General features: G+C 43.2%; 1 protein-coding gene across 1 annotated transcript in view; it reads right to left on the bottom strand.

Annotated features, from left to right (window-relative positions):
- LOC308088847 (tight junction protein 2-like) overlaps window positions 1-15,452 on the bottom strand; it is a 70,776-nt gene that overhangs the window by 4,070 nt on the left and 51,254 nt on the right. The window contains exons 10-23 of the mRNA XM_080433434.1: window positions 13,943-14,067; window positions 13,127-13,187; window positions 12,410-12,560; window positions 11,779-11,887; window positions 10,975-11,194; window positions 9,763-9,947; window positions 9,158-9,253; window positions 8,937-9,016; window positions 7,235-7,445; window positions 5,682-5,782; window positions 4,325-4,576; window positions 3,946-4,041; window positions 2,231-2,749; window positions 575-660 (exon numbers count right to left, since the gene is read on the bottom strand). Coding sequence (XP_080289560.1) covers window positions 575-660; window positions 2,231-2,749; window positions 3,946-4,041; window positions 4,325-4,576; window positions 5,682-5,782; window positions 7,235-7,445; window positions 8,937-9,016; window positions 9,158-9,253; window positions 9,763-9,947; window positions 10,975-11,194; window positions 11,779-11,887; window positions 12,410-12,560; window positions 13,127-13,187; window positions 13,943-14,067 — 2,292 coding nt within the window. The remainder of the gene's footprint in view (window positions 1-574; window positions 661-2,230; window positions 2,750-3,945; window positions 4,042-4,324; window positions 4,577-5,681; window positions 5,783-7,234; window positions 7,446-8,936; window positions 9,017-9,157; window positions 9,254-9,762; window positions 9,948-10,974; window positions 11,195-11,778; window positions 11,888-12,409; window positions 12,561-13,126; window positions 13,188-13,942; window positions 14,068-15,452) is intronic.

Below are 15,452 nucleotides of genomic sequence, written 5' to 3'. Positions count from 1 at the left end.
TTAATAGTAAATTAATTATTATTATTATTATTATTGTTATTACACGGCTTGGTTGAATGCTTGATTCTGAATCGCTGAATTCAGCGGTCTGTTATTTCTGTATAATGACCGATGAGCTCAATAACAGACCGCTGTCTAATCAAAGACTCAGAGCACCTGCTCATATCAACCTGCTGCTTGATTTTATGCTGTATTCAACATGACAGCCATGTCATTTACATTACATGACACTAAACGTTGCTCTCAAGAATGATTTTGAAAACATTATGCATTAACCAAAAATGCATTCTATTTGATCAACACTTCCTTGTATTCCAAGGCGACCGTATTCGCCCAGCCCAACACTAATGGAATACTTTCATTGTCGTAAGCAAGGAAATACTTCGTTTTGTTGTTACTTTTGTGTCAATTTATTAATTAATTTATTAAGTAGCCGTGTAATAAGCGGGATAATTGACGGGTAGCCGGTCATTATTGATAAATAAATCCCTTAAATACCCAGCAGTTATCCCTTGCTTATTCTACACAAGAATCTTATCAATATCACCTTTCGATGTTAAAAGCGTGACGTTACCCTATAGGCTGTGGGCGGTTGTTGTCCAGTTTGGGAGTCTTGTGGGGAACAGCGTAGATGTCAGGGTGCTTCTGGGCGATCTCCAGCTGAACACAGGAGGACGACATGGAGCATTTGATGTTAACGTTGTGCTCAAATATTATTTATCGTTTCTGTTGGGTGGAAACCTCATATGTCCAAAACTATTAAATTTCAGGATTCAAATTCAAAAGCAGAAGTAGGCGCGGCGCGAAGCTTGCGGATCTGATACTTTCGATGCTTTTGTGTCACGCTGTAGTATGATCAAGTATAGGGCGTTAATTTACGAAAAAACACAAAAACTTAAAACATGGAGATAAGAGGTTTCTGCCCGACGGCAACATTACAGTATATGGATTCAATTTACACCTGGAATGGAATGTACACACAGTTAAAACTCGATCACTCGTTCACATGCAAAAAAGGTTGTCAGGTCATCGTCAAGACCCAGAAAGACAAATGCCTTTTTAAAAAAAAAATGCAGATCTACATGCTCACAAAATGTGTCTCATTGCGACACATTGTGAGCTTGTAGATCTGATACTAACAATTTGTGAAGATTTTTTACAATGTTTAACAACAAGGGCTTAAAAATGGCACAGATTAAAAACAAGACAAGATTTCATATCCTTCCAAATATTAGGTTGGATAAAACTAAAACAATGACATTTGCTCTATGATTTTAGTTAGTTCTGTAAACACACACAACACTGTTTCAGTTAGTCATACATTTTCATAATGCCTCATCTTTATTATTATTATTTCAGTGAACTAAAATGTTTTTCCAATTCCATTTTTTTTGGTTATAGTTAAAGCTGCACTAACTTTCCTCTTCTATCCCCGGATTTGAACCCTGTTTCCTGCGCAAGTCCTGACATTTTTTTCCATTGAGCTAATAGAGCCTGCCCGTTTGCTCACGGGATAAATTGAATCTTGACCATCAGGTCAAAATTCGTGTCAGATCCTGTGTCTCAATAGAAGGAGGACAAAGGAGACAGAATACAACCATTATACGTTATATTGTATTTACACACTCTACCATACAGATTTGACAAATAACTATAATAACCTAGATTGTGACTAGGAATGTTCGATATAGATTTTTTTACAGATATCCGATATACAGATATTGTCCAACTCCTAATTTCCGATATCAACCCATACCGCTGGCTTTTTCAACAAAAGTCAACTAATTGTCAGGTAACATCACATACAGTACCTAATAAAATAAAATAGCTATAACATCAATATAATATCTAATTAAAACTAATATAATATGGTGATGTTAGGTTTTCAATAAAGTGAGTCCCGGGACTCACTGGTGGTCATTTGAATGAGTCCCACTAATCTCTCAGATTAGATGTTGGCCTATTTGACAGTGCAGAAACGTAATTGCTTTGATGCCTATAACATTAACGAGCGTCAACGAGCGTCAGCTGGACACAGACACACACACCTGCCCTCTGAAGTGCTCTAATTTGAAAGTGACTGGAGTCTCATTTGTCTGCTAAAGCCCTTGAATATGATGGAATATGATTAAGGATTACTGTGATTATGGTAAACTCACATTTCATATCAAACACACCATACAGTAAGAACTTATGCCGATAATATCGGACATCCCTAATTGTGACCCACCCTGGCACTCTGGGCCTCCTGCAGCTCCAGTATTCGGTGGGCGCGGGCCAAGTGGTCCATCTTCTCAAAGGCCTTGATCTTCCCCAGGAAGGAGCGCGTGGACGGGTCCTCCACGGGGCTGCCCTGCCCGCTGGACGACGCCGATTTGGCGGCGCTGGACGGAGGAGCGAGGAGTGCGCCGGCCGACGGCGTGGCCGACGGCGTGGGCGCCGGGGGGGCGGCGTCCGGCTGAGTCCTGCCGAGTCCGGCGCCGGGCTTCATGGGCGGGGCGAGGGGCGGGGCGAGGGGCTGGATCTTGCCGAAGGAGTTGAGGTGGTGGGCGGGTAGGAGCGGGCTGGAGGACCGGGCCGGATGGTGGTGATGATGGGGGACGGCGACGGGGGGAGGACCGTCGTTGCTGCTGCTGGCGGGGCTGCTGCTGGACGGGGAGTCGTAGCTTCGGCCGACGCCCCCTGGTGGAGGAGGGTGGTGGTGCAAGTGATGGTGCGGGTGATGGTGCTCCCTCAGAGCCAGCTTTACCTGACAGACGAATGCGTGTTAGTATTTAGTGTGTCTGATGAAACAAAGGGAGACCCTACAACGCTACTCTGGTGGATCGGCAGTTTTCAGTTAAGAATGTTGAGTGTGGAGTGGAGACCAGATGCAGGGTTTAAATTGGTCAACAGGTTGGTTTTATGTATTTATTTCTGTTATTACTACAGTTAATTTGTATGTTTTCTTTGAACACGTTGGGAAATGTTTTGGGTTGTGTATAAACATTGTGATAATTATCAGTTAATACATTGTTATCAGTTTACATTGGCCAAAGGGGGGGTAGGAGTTTATACGTTTACACCTCCTCCTACTCCTTTTCAAACATTGTTGTTGCTATGCTTGTTTTTTTTCTGTTTTGTATTTGATTTGTTTTTAATTCATGTTCAAAATAAGCTCTTCATACTCTCCTACAGAAAGGAAAAAATCCAATGCAACACAAAGTGATGCTGATTATGTGCGCCGGTGGCCGCATGTGATTTATTTACTGTATTGATTGATTGATTGAATACTTTATTAACATGTTTGTTAACAGTACAGGTAGTAAAGTCAAAGGTTATGCTAAAAGGATAACACAAAGCCCCAGGGAGCTTGTTTCCATTGAGGTCCACTGTACTCAATTCATCAGTAACACATAATACACTATTTTTGAAAAAACATAGTGAAAATGGGTGCAAATCTTTGAATATATTATTAACTCAACTCCAGGGTCCCTGGAACAAAACATTTTCAGATGTGGGTCGGCGGCCAAATGCATATAATTATGGAGGTCCTTGATATGAAAAAGTTGATATAGCAACATTGGTTTTTCAGAAAACTGTTAGGATTTAGAAGACATTTTGTAGAATCGGAACCTCAGGCCTTAATGGGTTAATCAAGTGGGACATTTTCACTCTCAGACCGTTGACACACACACACACACACACACACACACACACACACACACACACACACACACACACACACACACACACACACACACACACACACACACACACACACACACACACACACACACACACACACACACACACACAGCATTATGTTTACTTATAGTATACACATTATTAGAATATGACAGATTTTGCAAGCACAGGCTCTAAATCATCCCTTTGAAGTCTTTTGCATCTAATTGGATCCATTGGAAATTGGCTTGTGTTTTTAAGCTATTGGAGGTGTTATACCTTGGGACTGTCTGTGAGGAACACGGGTTTTGTTGGTTTCGCTTCACCACTGGCCACCCTCCTCATGTGTAGGTCTGGACTGCACCTGCGCAGAATCTACACACACACACACACACAAACACGCACGCACACACACAGCACACAGCCATGCAGAAGACAGGAGGACAGCCTTCTATGAATGCGTAAAATCTCTGAGTATCTGTCCTTCACATAATATGTGAAGGATATTATATATTATATTATCTGGAGAATATGCAGTGGTTGGAGGTGGTCTCCCTCTCCCTACTCTTCCACTGGCACATTTAGAACCTGGCGTCTGGCGTCTGGTGTGTGTGTGTGTGTGTGTGTGTGTGTGTGCGTGCGCGCGCTACACACTGACCTGTTCAGCCATGACAGGCTCAGAGGAGCGGCTGATGGCGGAGACGTGTGACAGCAGCATGCGCTGCTCCAGCGGCTCCGCGGCGCCGTCCGGCTCGCCGTCCGTGTAGGCCCCGCCCTCGTCCGCCGTGTCATCCTGGTCGGACGCCATGAGCCGGCTGTCCAGGCTCAGGTAGTCTGCAGACATGGCCGACAGGAAGGACATGCGCTCCACGTCCTGTCCACAGTCCAGCTCACACTCCACCCCCTCCAGCTAGAAGAGACACATGATGGATCTTTGGTGTACAGGAAGGATAGAAGGATAGGAGAGGAAGGAAGGAGAGGAAGGATAGGAAGGATAGGAGAGGAAGGAAGGAAAGGAATGGAAGGAATAAAGGAGGGAAGGAAGAAAAGGAAGGAAGGAAAGGATGGAAGGAAGGAAGGAAGGAAGGAAGGAAGGAAGGAAGGAAGGAAAGAAGGAAGAAAAGGGAAGGCAGGAAGAAAGGAAGGAAGGAAAGGATGGAAGGAAGGAAGGATAGATGGGAAGGAGAATAGGAAGGAATGAAGGAAGGATAGAAGGGAAGGAAGGATAGAAGGGAAGGAAGGAAGGATAGAAGGGAAGGAAGGATGGACAGCACGAGAAAAAACAGAAGAAGAGAGAAAACAGAAAAGACAGAGAAGAGGAAAGAAAAGAAAAACACAGCCAAGCTAGAGCACCACTGGCAGGATATAGGAAAACACACGCCCCCTTATGCATTACTATACTTATGAGGACATAAACTATTTAGGACCACAATATTTTTGATGACATTTTTACCTTTTTTTAGCGGTTTCCAATCCTAAACCTAAAGCCTGAGTTATACCTCGTTACGCTCAATTAAGGATATTTGGCCCTCACAAGTACAGTAATACAAGTACACTACAAACATACACACACACACACACACAAAGTCACGCGTCTCACACAAAACCTCTCACACAAAACCTCACACACACACACACACACACACACACACAGTTACAGGAGGTAAGATGTGAGATAAGATGTGAGATGATGATGGAAGGAGAACACAGATATAGACGTTGACAGTGACATCATGGTCACGTGTGTATGTGTGTGTGTGTGTGTGTGTGTGTGTGTGTGTGTGTGTGTGTGTGTGTGTGTGTGTGTGTGTGTGTGTGTGTGTGTGTGTGTGTGTGTGTGTGTGTGTGTGTGTGTGTGTGTGTGTGTGTGTGTGTGTGTGTGTGAGAGAGAGTTCTCAACGGGCCTGAAAATTTTAATCTGACCTGAACAAAAAAAAACAGCACACCAACGTGTTGCGGCACACAGCCTTCATCAGGGTGACTAAACTAGTGTGTGTGTGTGTGTGTGTGTGTACCTTTCCATCAGACACCCAGACAGCCTGCGTCTGCTGCTCTCTGATGGAATCCTTTACGCTGCCGTACCAACCGTCATTGGATGAGTTCAGCTCTATAGTGGCTGCAAGGAGGAAGTGGAGACAGACAGGAGGAAGTGGAGAGAGACAGGAGGAAGTGGAGAGAGACAGGAGGAAGTGGAGACAGACAGGAGGAAGTGGAGACAGACAGACAGGAGGACGTGGAGACACACAGGAGGAAGTGTAGAGAGACAGGAGGAAGTGGAGACAGACAGACAGGAGGAAAAAAGTTATTTTTTTTACGAGTTAAATGTTCACAAATAGAAACTTAATTTGATTTATTTCCTTTATTTTTCTATTTATTTCTATCTTATTTATTTATTTACAAAATATCAGTCAAAACATCAGTAATCGGTGGCCTAGGACTTCTGGTCGAGCTGTAGAAATACAGCCTGATACATTCACCTTCCAAAGTCCTGAGAAAGGGAGGTGATAGAACTACAAACTGACGTCATTCAGAACTTCTGATGGCCTGCCCTACCGTCTCAGAACTCCTGCATCTCCAGATGTGCCGACAAACCCAAATAATTCACCTCCTCTCACTGCCACAAAACACTGGCAAAGCAGGATATCGTTGCCGTCTGGCAGAAACCTCCATATTGTAATTATTTTCCGTAAATTAACGCCCTACTTGATCATACTACAGCGTCACACAAAAGCATAAAAAGTAGCAGATCCACAAGCTTGTAGATCTTCTACTTTTGCTGCTTTTTGTATTTGAATCCTGAAAAGTAGCAGTTTTGGAAATAATGGTTTCCACCCGACAGAGACGATACACACAGTAAGGTGTAAGCTAAACGTATCTTCACTTTAGTGATACTAACAGCAGTCTTCCTTTGCACTGGCAGTCTGAGAAGTCCTACACAGTATGTGCCAGCCCTTATCAAACATACAGAGTGGCCTCCATCTAAATGACAGTCCTTATGGAACCCTATTGCTGGAAGAGCTACTGTAGGTCCACTGCTGCCATCTACTGGCTGGTTTCAGGTATTATCTTTAAACCCCCAACTACACCTGTGTAGGTGAACAGGGACAGAACTCAACTGTCAACATACACAGATTTCATTCATTTATGCTCATGTACCCTCTTGAAATGGGGCTGGGAATCTAACCTGGGCCATTCTGTTTCCCCCGGCTGCCTCTCTAACCCATTCAGCAAGCTTTTAAATATCCATGTGAGTGGGACAATCACATCATTAAAATCACAATTTAATAAAAAAAACATATGGTTATCACAATGACCCTGGCATTCCTAGCAGATATACAAGCGAGCTTGTACATCTGCAATTCTTTTACATTTTTGAAAAAAAATTAAAAAGTGTGCAAACTACTGATTTAGAAGGCATTTGTAGAATCAGGTCTCAGGGACAATAGCAAAAATAGCCGATCTACAAGATGACGACGCGTTTCTATGTGAGTGGGTGCTTTTGTGCGCACGTGTGTGTGTGTGTGTGTGTGTGTGTGTGTGAGTGTGAGTGTGTACAATGAATGCCAACCAGTGAATAAGTGTGCGCAGGTCTTCCTCAGCTTGACGGCCTGGTCGTAGAGTTTGCGCGCGCTGCGGTTGGAGCCGGGGATGACCCTGTGTCTCATGGCCTTGACGCCCTGCTTGCTGTCCGGGTTGAAGAAGATGACGATGGGGTACCACTGGGTGTAGTTCAGGGTGTCCACCGCTTTGGGCGTCACGTCCAGCAGCGCGTGTTTGTCCTGGAAGCGAGGAAGCAGGGCATGTTTAAACTTTAGGGCAGTGTTTCCCAACCTGGGGTCCGGGCCTCTGTTGGAGGTAGTCCAACATTTTAAACATGTTGCACAAAGTCATGAATTGAGTTGTTTGGGGTCATTTTAACGTCTACTCAGCCTTTTTTGAGCACCCTGGACAGTTCTTATGTTGCTTGATTCAGTATTTAGATATTTGATATTCATTTCATCAGACACGCCCCCTTCCTATACAAACCCATTGTAACTTCAAACTCCATTTTAAGGGCAGTAGGAGTCACCAGAACCAAGGACGGGTGTTTTCAATGAATCTACAGTATCATGGTTAAAATGGAGTTTGAAGTTACAAACAATGGGTTTATGGCAGGGGGCGTGTCGGATCAAATTTATATCAAATATCTAAATACCAAATCAAGCAACTTAAAAACTGTCCGGGGTGCTCACAAAAGCCTTTAAAGACGTTAAATTGACCCCAAACATGTTTGAAAATGAAATATACCTTTGACTCCCACACATAACAGCACTGTGGAGCACACTAAGAAAGCTCTGGATAGCATGTCCATAGCGCTCACACGCAGCATTTATTGACACCTGCATTGTTCAAAACGATCAGGACGATCAGGAAACAACAGGACGTTGTGCTCCAACGTCCTGTCATCTGCGTTATTAGCACAAATAGCTTAGCTGAAACAACGGTAAACATGGACTTCTCATGGTTGTAGTAATAATTAAACGTTCGTAAATGACCGTATTGTCAGGCACAGCCAGGAGGATCAGAAGAGCAGCGCTCCTCTCCAAAAGTTTAACTATTGTCTGCTTGAATCGCGCATCAAAAAACGGCAGACACCGAGTCTTTACCATAGAAATCAATGGCAGACAGGCTGCTATTTTTGCGATTCATCATAAGAGTATAGGGGTTAAGGGGTTAACATGCCTGAAAAACACAAGTGCGTGCGTGTGCGCAAGTGTGGGGGGTCTCGGCACGAGTCAGATGTAATAAGGGGGGCTCCAAGTTCAAAAGGTTGAGAACCACTCACTTAGTCAAAACGGTGCAGGAAGACAAAGATTTGACCAAGAGGGTCAGAGAGTAGCTGCCCAGAGAGAAGCCACTGGCATTGCTGCTGCATGGTTTATATTTATTGTTCAGCAGTGCTCATATCCAGTCTAGAGTGTCTACTCTATCCAGTACTTTGCACACACGCACACACACACGCACACGCACGCACGCACGCAGGCCTCGTTCCGAGCCTTTTCTCATCTCAGAGGAGAAAAGCCTGGTAACGACCTAATGCAGAAAATGTCTCAAGGGCGGGACATCCGTCATATGTACTTCCCCCAGAAACAGTCTTTTTCAACCAATCACAACACAGGTTTCATGCAGAAATGCCAGTACTTCCGTTTAGACAGTCAACAGGCTAGGTCTGGCCCAGCGTGCATGCACACACACACACAGACTGTTTCTGTATCCACTCTAGTACACACCTGCTCAATGATCTGTCGGATGGTGTTGAGACGAACCACTCCAGAGGACTTCTCAGATCCTGCATCTTTAGGTTCCGTTTCTAACATAGAGACCCAGATACAATGCAACTGTATGAGGTCAGTGAAGTAACACATACATATGCAATTAACATGCAGACAAACACACATACTATACAATGCACACAAACTCGCACACACACAACACGTAGGCAGAGACTCACTGGCGACGACAAACTGGTCAAGCATCTCTGAGGCCAGCTTCTCATTTGCAGCATCAGCGATGGGTCCAAACAGCACCACAGGACGGCGGAAACCAGCTGTGTACACACACACACACACACACACACACACACACACACACACACACACACACACACACACACACACACACACACACACACACACACACACACACACACACACACACACACACACACACACACACACACACACACACACACACACACCAATATATTACCTACAAGAAAACAATTCTTATTTGCCTTAAAATAATGGGTTAAGATTTAACACTTTTACACATAATAATAAAAATTAAGAAGAAAAAGAATCAACGTGGAGCTGTGCAGAGTTCAGCTGTGTTTTGAGCATCCTCTGGTTAAGAAATTTGTATTAGGAGTAAAATACACAGACAGACAGACAGACAGACAGACAGACATTGCAATAGCTTTGTGGCTCAAACAATTACATCAAACAATTACACTGCAAAATCCTCTGTGGTAATTTAACTTAACTCATGTACAAATGTAGCCAAGAGTTAAACCGACACTGAGGATATATATTTTTTTACAGTGTAGGACACACCCACCCTCTCGTAGGACCACCCTCTCGTAGGCGGGGAAGCGCGTGGCCAGGGGGACGCTGCTCATGTCGTCGCGGTTCTTCCTGGGGTCTTTCCTCTTCGCGGCCCGTTGGCCACGCAGGCGCCAGAAGTCAGCGCGGTCCCCAGGGGCCACTTTATGACAGTTCTGTACACTGGCCAACTGGTCAGCCCTGAGAGAGAGACACAGAGTCAGGGAGGGACAGAAACAAAGACACACAGAGAGAGAGAGGAGTAGAGAGAGAGGAGTAGAGAGAGATAGAGATAGAGAGATAGAGATAGAGATAGAGATAGAGAGAGAGAGAGAGAGATAAGGTGAGTCATGAAAGCAGTATTTCATGATAAAAGCACATACTGTAAACAATTTCTCAAGCCAGTTCACTTCAAACTACTAAAATGTCATGTTTACAACTTCTCATCAAATAGACTGATAAAGAAAGTGCTTATATAACTCAGTGGATTAATCACACCAGTGATGACATATTGTGCAGCTGAAACTGTATGCAAGTTCAAATAAAACTTTGGCTGTTGTATAAACTCATGTTTTATCAATTCATTTGCAACTTCATCGGCTCTATTTTATGTCGGTTAGATTTATTGTTGTTACTTCCATCACTCATACAAGACACACATCTGACTTCAAGAAAAAAAGAAAAAAAAGAAAAAGGAAGAGTGATTTTCACCCACAAGTCACAACTAAAAACTAAAATTATACTGTATTACTCTAATAGACGCCATTCAAATTCAGATATTGATACAAATTTCCATATTCAAGGAACTTTGGTCCACCGAGTATAGGGTTTTAAGTAGTTAAGAGCATTGGTTCTCAAGATGGGGTCTGGGGACCCCCAGGGGATCCTTGGGGGGTTCCAGGGGGTCCCCAGCTAAATTTGTTAATGTAGCGTCACAATTATTTTAACCACTTTAACCATATTTTATACTTTGGCTATTCAAATCAATCTTGTACTGTAGATCTGCAATTTTTTTATATTTATATATACAGTATATATATATATATATATATATATATATATATATATAAAAAAAATTTAAGCGAACATTTTTTACGCAAATCTTTGCTTCTGGAGGCCCCTGGCACAAAATCTTTTCATATGGGGGGTCCGTAGCCAAATACATATCAATTTGGGGGTCCTTGACATGAAAAAGTTTGACAACCAACCGTTGAAGAAGAGGTTTTACCTGCTCTTGTTTGGGATGAGCCCTTTCTCCTGGAGCTGCTTGTTCTTGGCGGTGCGGACGGCCAGCCAGTTGCCCAGCTTGCCGTCGTACAGGGTGTCCACCACCTTGAAGATGTCCCCCCGGCAGAACCCCAGGCCCTGGGGACCCTCCTTCTCGTACTCAAAGTGGGTCCGGATGAAGAAGGAGTCGCCCCGTCCCGACGTCAGTATGTCTTTGTAAACTGTATGGGACGAAAAAAAATAAAGAAGAAAGAAGCCTATTTAAAAAAAATATATATATATATATATATTGATAACAAGCTCACAACGCACACTGAAAATAAACAACCTCACAATGCGTCACGTAGTGAGCTTGTAGATCTTAACTTTTAACTTGATATTTTGGGCGTGTGAAACAGGGTTGGGATCCTTTAGGATTTAAACGATTCTGGCGGTTCCTGTGGTAACGATTCCGGTTCCCGAACTGTCCGATTCCTGAACAATTCCTATTGGGGTTCCAAATGGACCATTACAAGGCTGTAACCCTGAGAGTGTACAAATGGAACCAAATGGACCCTTACAGTGTACAAATGGAATCAAATGGACCATTATAGGTCCATTTGGTTCCATTTGTACACACACAGTTTGAGAACCATATTGTGATTGTATAACAGACATATACCAGCTCTGACAGTGTGATAAAACCTGTTCCAGAAACGGTTCCATTCCTGTTCCTCAACGTTGGATCCGGTTCCTTCGGGTTCTGGATTCCAACCCCTAGTGAAACACAGGCTTCAAGGCTTGAACATGTGGAACATGGTGTTACCTTGGGGTTTGCTCTGGGCCAGGATGGTGATGCTCTCTCCTTTAGGGATCTCCAGCAGAAAGAGCACAGCCTCCTCTCTCACGATGCCTCTGAAGTCCACGTTGTTCACCTTGAAGAACACACACACACACACACACACACACACACACACACACACACACACACACACACACACACACACACACACACACACACACACACACACACACACACACACACACACACACACACACACACACACACACACACACACACACACACACACACACACACACACACACACACACACACGTTTGTGAAGCACACTTCAACTTGGCGAGGCAATTCGATGTGCTTTACGTAAAACATTAAGCAAACAAATGACTTTATTAAAAGGGCGTCTGAATTCAGTAAAAAGGAAGATTATCCTTGGTTTAAGTTATTTTGTTCAATTCAATCAAATCAAATAAAAAATTAAAGCCAACATCTAGTGGTTAAAGATTTATGCTTAAGACCAGCGTGGGCTGGGGTCCACTGGTGTGCCGTGAAGATATTGCAAGTGCCCCCCCAAATAACTGGCAAAACACTAAGATGTTATTGATAATATAACATTAACATAAAACATTTATGTAAAAAAAATAAAACTTTTTACCTTCATGATCTGGTCTCCGGTGCGTAGGCCCTCCTCCTCGGCGGGACTGCCATCCTGCACGCCGGCGACGAAGATGCCCACGTCATTTCCTCCCGCCAGCCTCAGGCCCACGCTGTCGCCCTTCTGGAAGCTCACCATGGAGGTGTTGGCTCTGCAGGGGAGGAGGACAAGGATGAAGGAGGAGGAGGAGGAGAAGGGGGAGGGGGAAGGAGCAGAAGGGAGGAGAGAAGACAGGATGAAAGGGAGGGAGGGAATAATGGCAGAGAGAAGAGATGGGGGAGGGATCGACCAGAGGAATGGAAGAGTGCGGAAAGGGTGAGGGAGAGAAGGAAGGATGAGGGAGAGAAGTCGACGACAGAAGAAAGAGAGAGATTTTAAGTATTTTTACTCATTTTAACAAGTTATAAGTGTTTTTACCCAATTTGTTTACTTTTAAATATTTTTACTCAAATTGTAGATCGGTCATTTTAGTGTGTGTGTGTGGTGTGTGTGTGCTACATATATACGAAGGCCTTAAATGTAGGCATTGCTGCATGTATTGAGCTGAATTGAGCTGACAGACAGACAGACAGACAGACAGACAGACAGACAGACAGACACACACCCCCACACACACAGGTAAAGCTGCACTGCCAGCAACTCGGCCGCGGAGAGAATGCAAAACTAAACCTTCCGAGAGACAGACATGATGTGATGAATGAGGAGAGGAGACATTACCCATACAGCTCCTCATCTTCTGGACTGGGCCTCAGCAGGATCTTGGGTGTAGTTCTGACACCTGCTGTGGAGCAACAAGTCAACACTTAACCACATACAGTACACTAATGTCCCCTCATTTCTATATTCACCCATTCAAGCCGGGAAAGCATCTGTGTCATTTTAAGATTTCTTTGGCTATTCAAAAATAGCACATATACAAGCTCATAGCGGCACCGATATCGTAAAAAGTTGTGCAAATCTTTGAATAAATATGTATTTTTAAAAGCGAACATTTGTAACTCAAATCTTTGCTTCTGGGGGTCCCTGGAAAAAAACATTTTGAGATGGGGGTCCGTGGCCAAATACATATCTAAAAATGTTTTCTAAATCCTAACAGTATGTTGCTATATCAGTGGTGCTCCAACTTTTCCATGTCAAGGAAAAATGATATGTATTTGGCCACGGATCCCCATCTCAAAATATGTTGTTCCAGGGACCCCCAGAAGCACAGATCGGAATTAAAAATGTTCGCTTCAAAACATATACTGTATATATATTCAAAGATTTGCACACATTTTTCACGATTTTCCAAAAAATAGCATATCTACAAGCTTTCCGTGCCGCGCTATGAGCTTGCCTTGTATATCTGCTATTTTTTTATAGCCCAAATAAATCTTAAAATGAAAACAGATGTGTTCCTGGTAAGTTCATTGTTGAGAAATGAACCCCTTCATAGAAACTCATCCACTTGGCATCAGTGGATCTACACCCTGTGGGGGTTTCTTTCTCAATAATGACCAGGGAGAGAGAGAGAGAGATGGAGGGGTACAGTACCCGGGTTCTCCTCTGGGTGTGTGGGGCCTCCTGGCTCCAGCTGGGCCCCTGGCCCCTGGGGGTCCTCTGGTACCCTGAACGGTGAGGCCATGGCAGACATCTTGGTTGCTCTGGAAGGGTCTTCCCTGGTGCAATAATACACAGAACCCACATCAGTATGTTCTCACTCACCGCACACACACACACACACACACACACACACACACACACACACACACACACACACATACTTTGACTTGAATTGTCAACTGGTTGATGTTAAATCAATGGATCTCAAACATTTTCATGTTCCTTTGTGGATCTACTAGGCATGTAACGATTCACTCAACTCAGGATACGATTCCAATCACGATACGATTTTTTTATAACAAAATGATTTTCCAGACAAATTACCTTATTTTTTTCTTACACAAATCCAGTATTTTCTTCTCTTTTTACAATACTGTGTTTTCTCTTATCAATACAGTAAGAAATTACTCTTTTTGTTTTTATCAATTCTCTTATAAAGATCCTGTATTTTCATATTTTTTTACACCCCTCTGCTGTTTGCATCGCAATAAATGTTTTATTAAATCGATTAAAATTGTCACCAGTTTGAATCGATTTACGATAAATCGTTACATGCCTAAGATCTACCATGTGGATTGTTGCCTGTGAAGTTCTGGCCTTATGCAGCTCAGCGTCTATACCTTCTTATGTGGACCTGCCGTTGTGCTGCTACCTTTTGCACCTTGCAGTATGTCTAACCTCATACTGTACATACCTGCTGCTATGTGGACCTAACTTATGTCTAACCTCATGTACATACCTGCTGCTACGTGGACCTACCTTATGTCATTGATTTCTTTTTTTCCTCCTTGCCCTACACAATAACAAATTCCCACCCACTACTTTACACTGGTAAACCTGTGATGTGACAATAAAACTGATGCATTCATAAGGACCCCAAGTTAAAGGTAGGGTAAGGGATTTTCTTTGGTTAAAATAAGTGTTAAATAGCTCTATATTCTGATAGTACTCATTGCTATAGAGTGTTTGTTCAGTAAAAGGAGTCTCCTTGTCTCTCCAGCTCTTTATAAAACAGAAAATGCATTTTCGTTTCAGTTTCAGTTTCATTTCTAATTTTATCCAATCAGGACAGAGAACTCAATCAGGATATAGATTAAACAAGTGAAATTGGAAGTGATGACACTAAGAAATGAGCAGGCAAAATTGGAACTGGAACACTATAAAAATGAAGCTTAAAATGGGTACTTTATCCTGATTGGCTGAGATTTTGACACCTACCGGAAAATGTATTTTCTGTTTATTAAAGAGCTGGAGAGATGGGGAGACTCGAAAATATCACTTACCCTACCTTTAATTTCTATATATATATATATATATTTATATTATCCCCTAAAAAAGATTATTTTATTAGAATAAATAATGCAGAAGCGATTAAATCAGGGGTCTTCAACAGGGGGTCCGGGACCCCTAGGGGGTCCTCAGAGTTACTACAGGGGCTCCG

Source organism: Gymnoscopelus braueri (genome assembly GCF_963280865.1).
Source record: "Gymnoscopelus braueri genome assembly, chromosome: 7".
Taxonomy (NCBI): domain Eukaryota; kingdom Metazoa; phylum Chordata; class Actinopteri; order Myctophiformes; family Myctophidae; genus Gymnoscopelus; species Gymnoscopelus braueri.
This window is presented reverse-complemented; position numbering and strand designations above follow the sequence as displayed.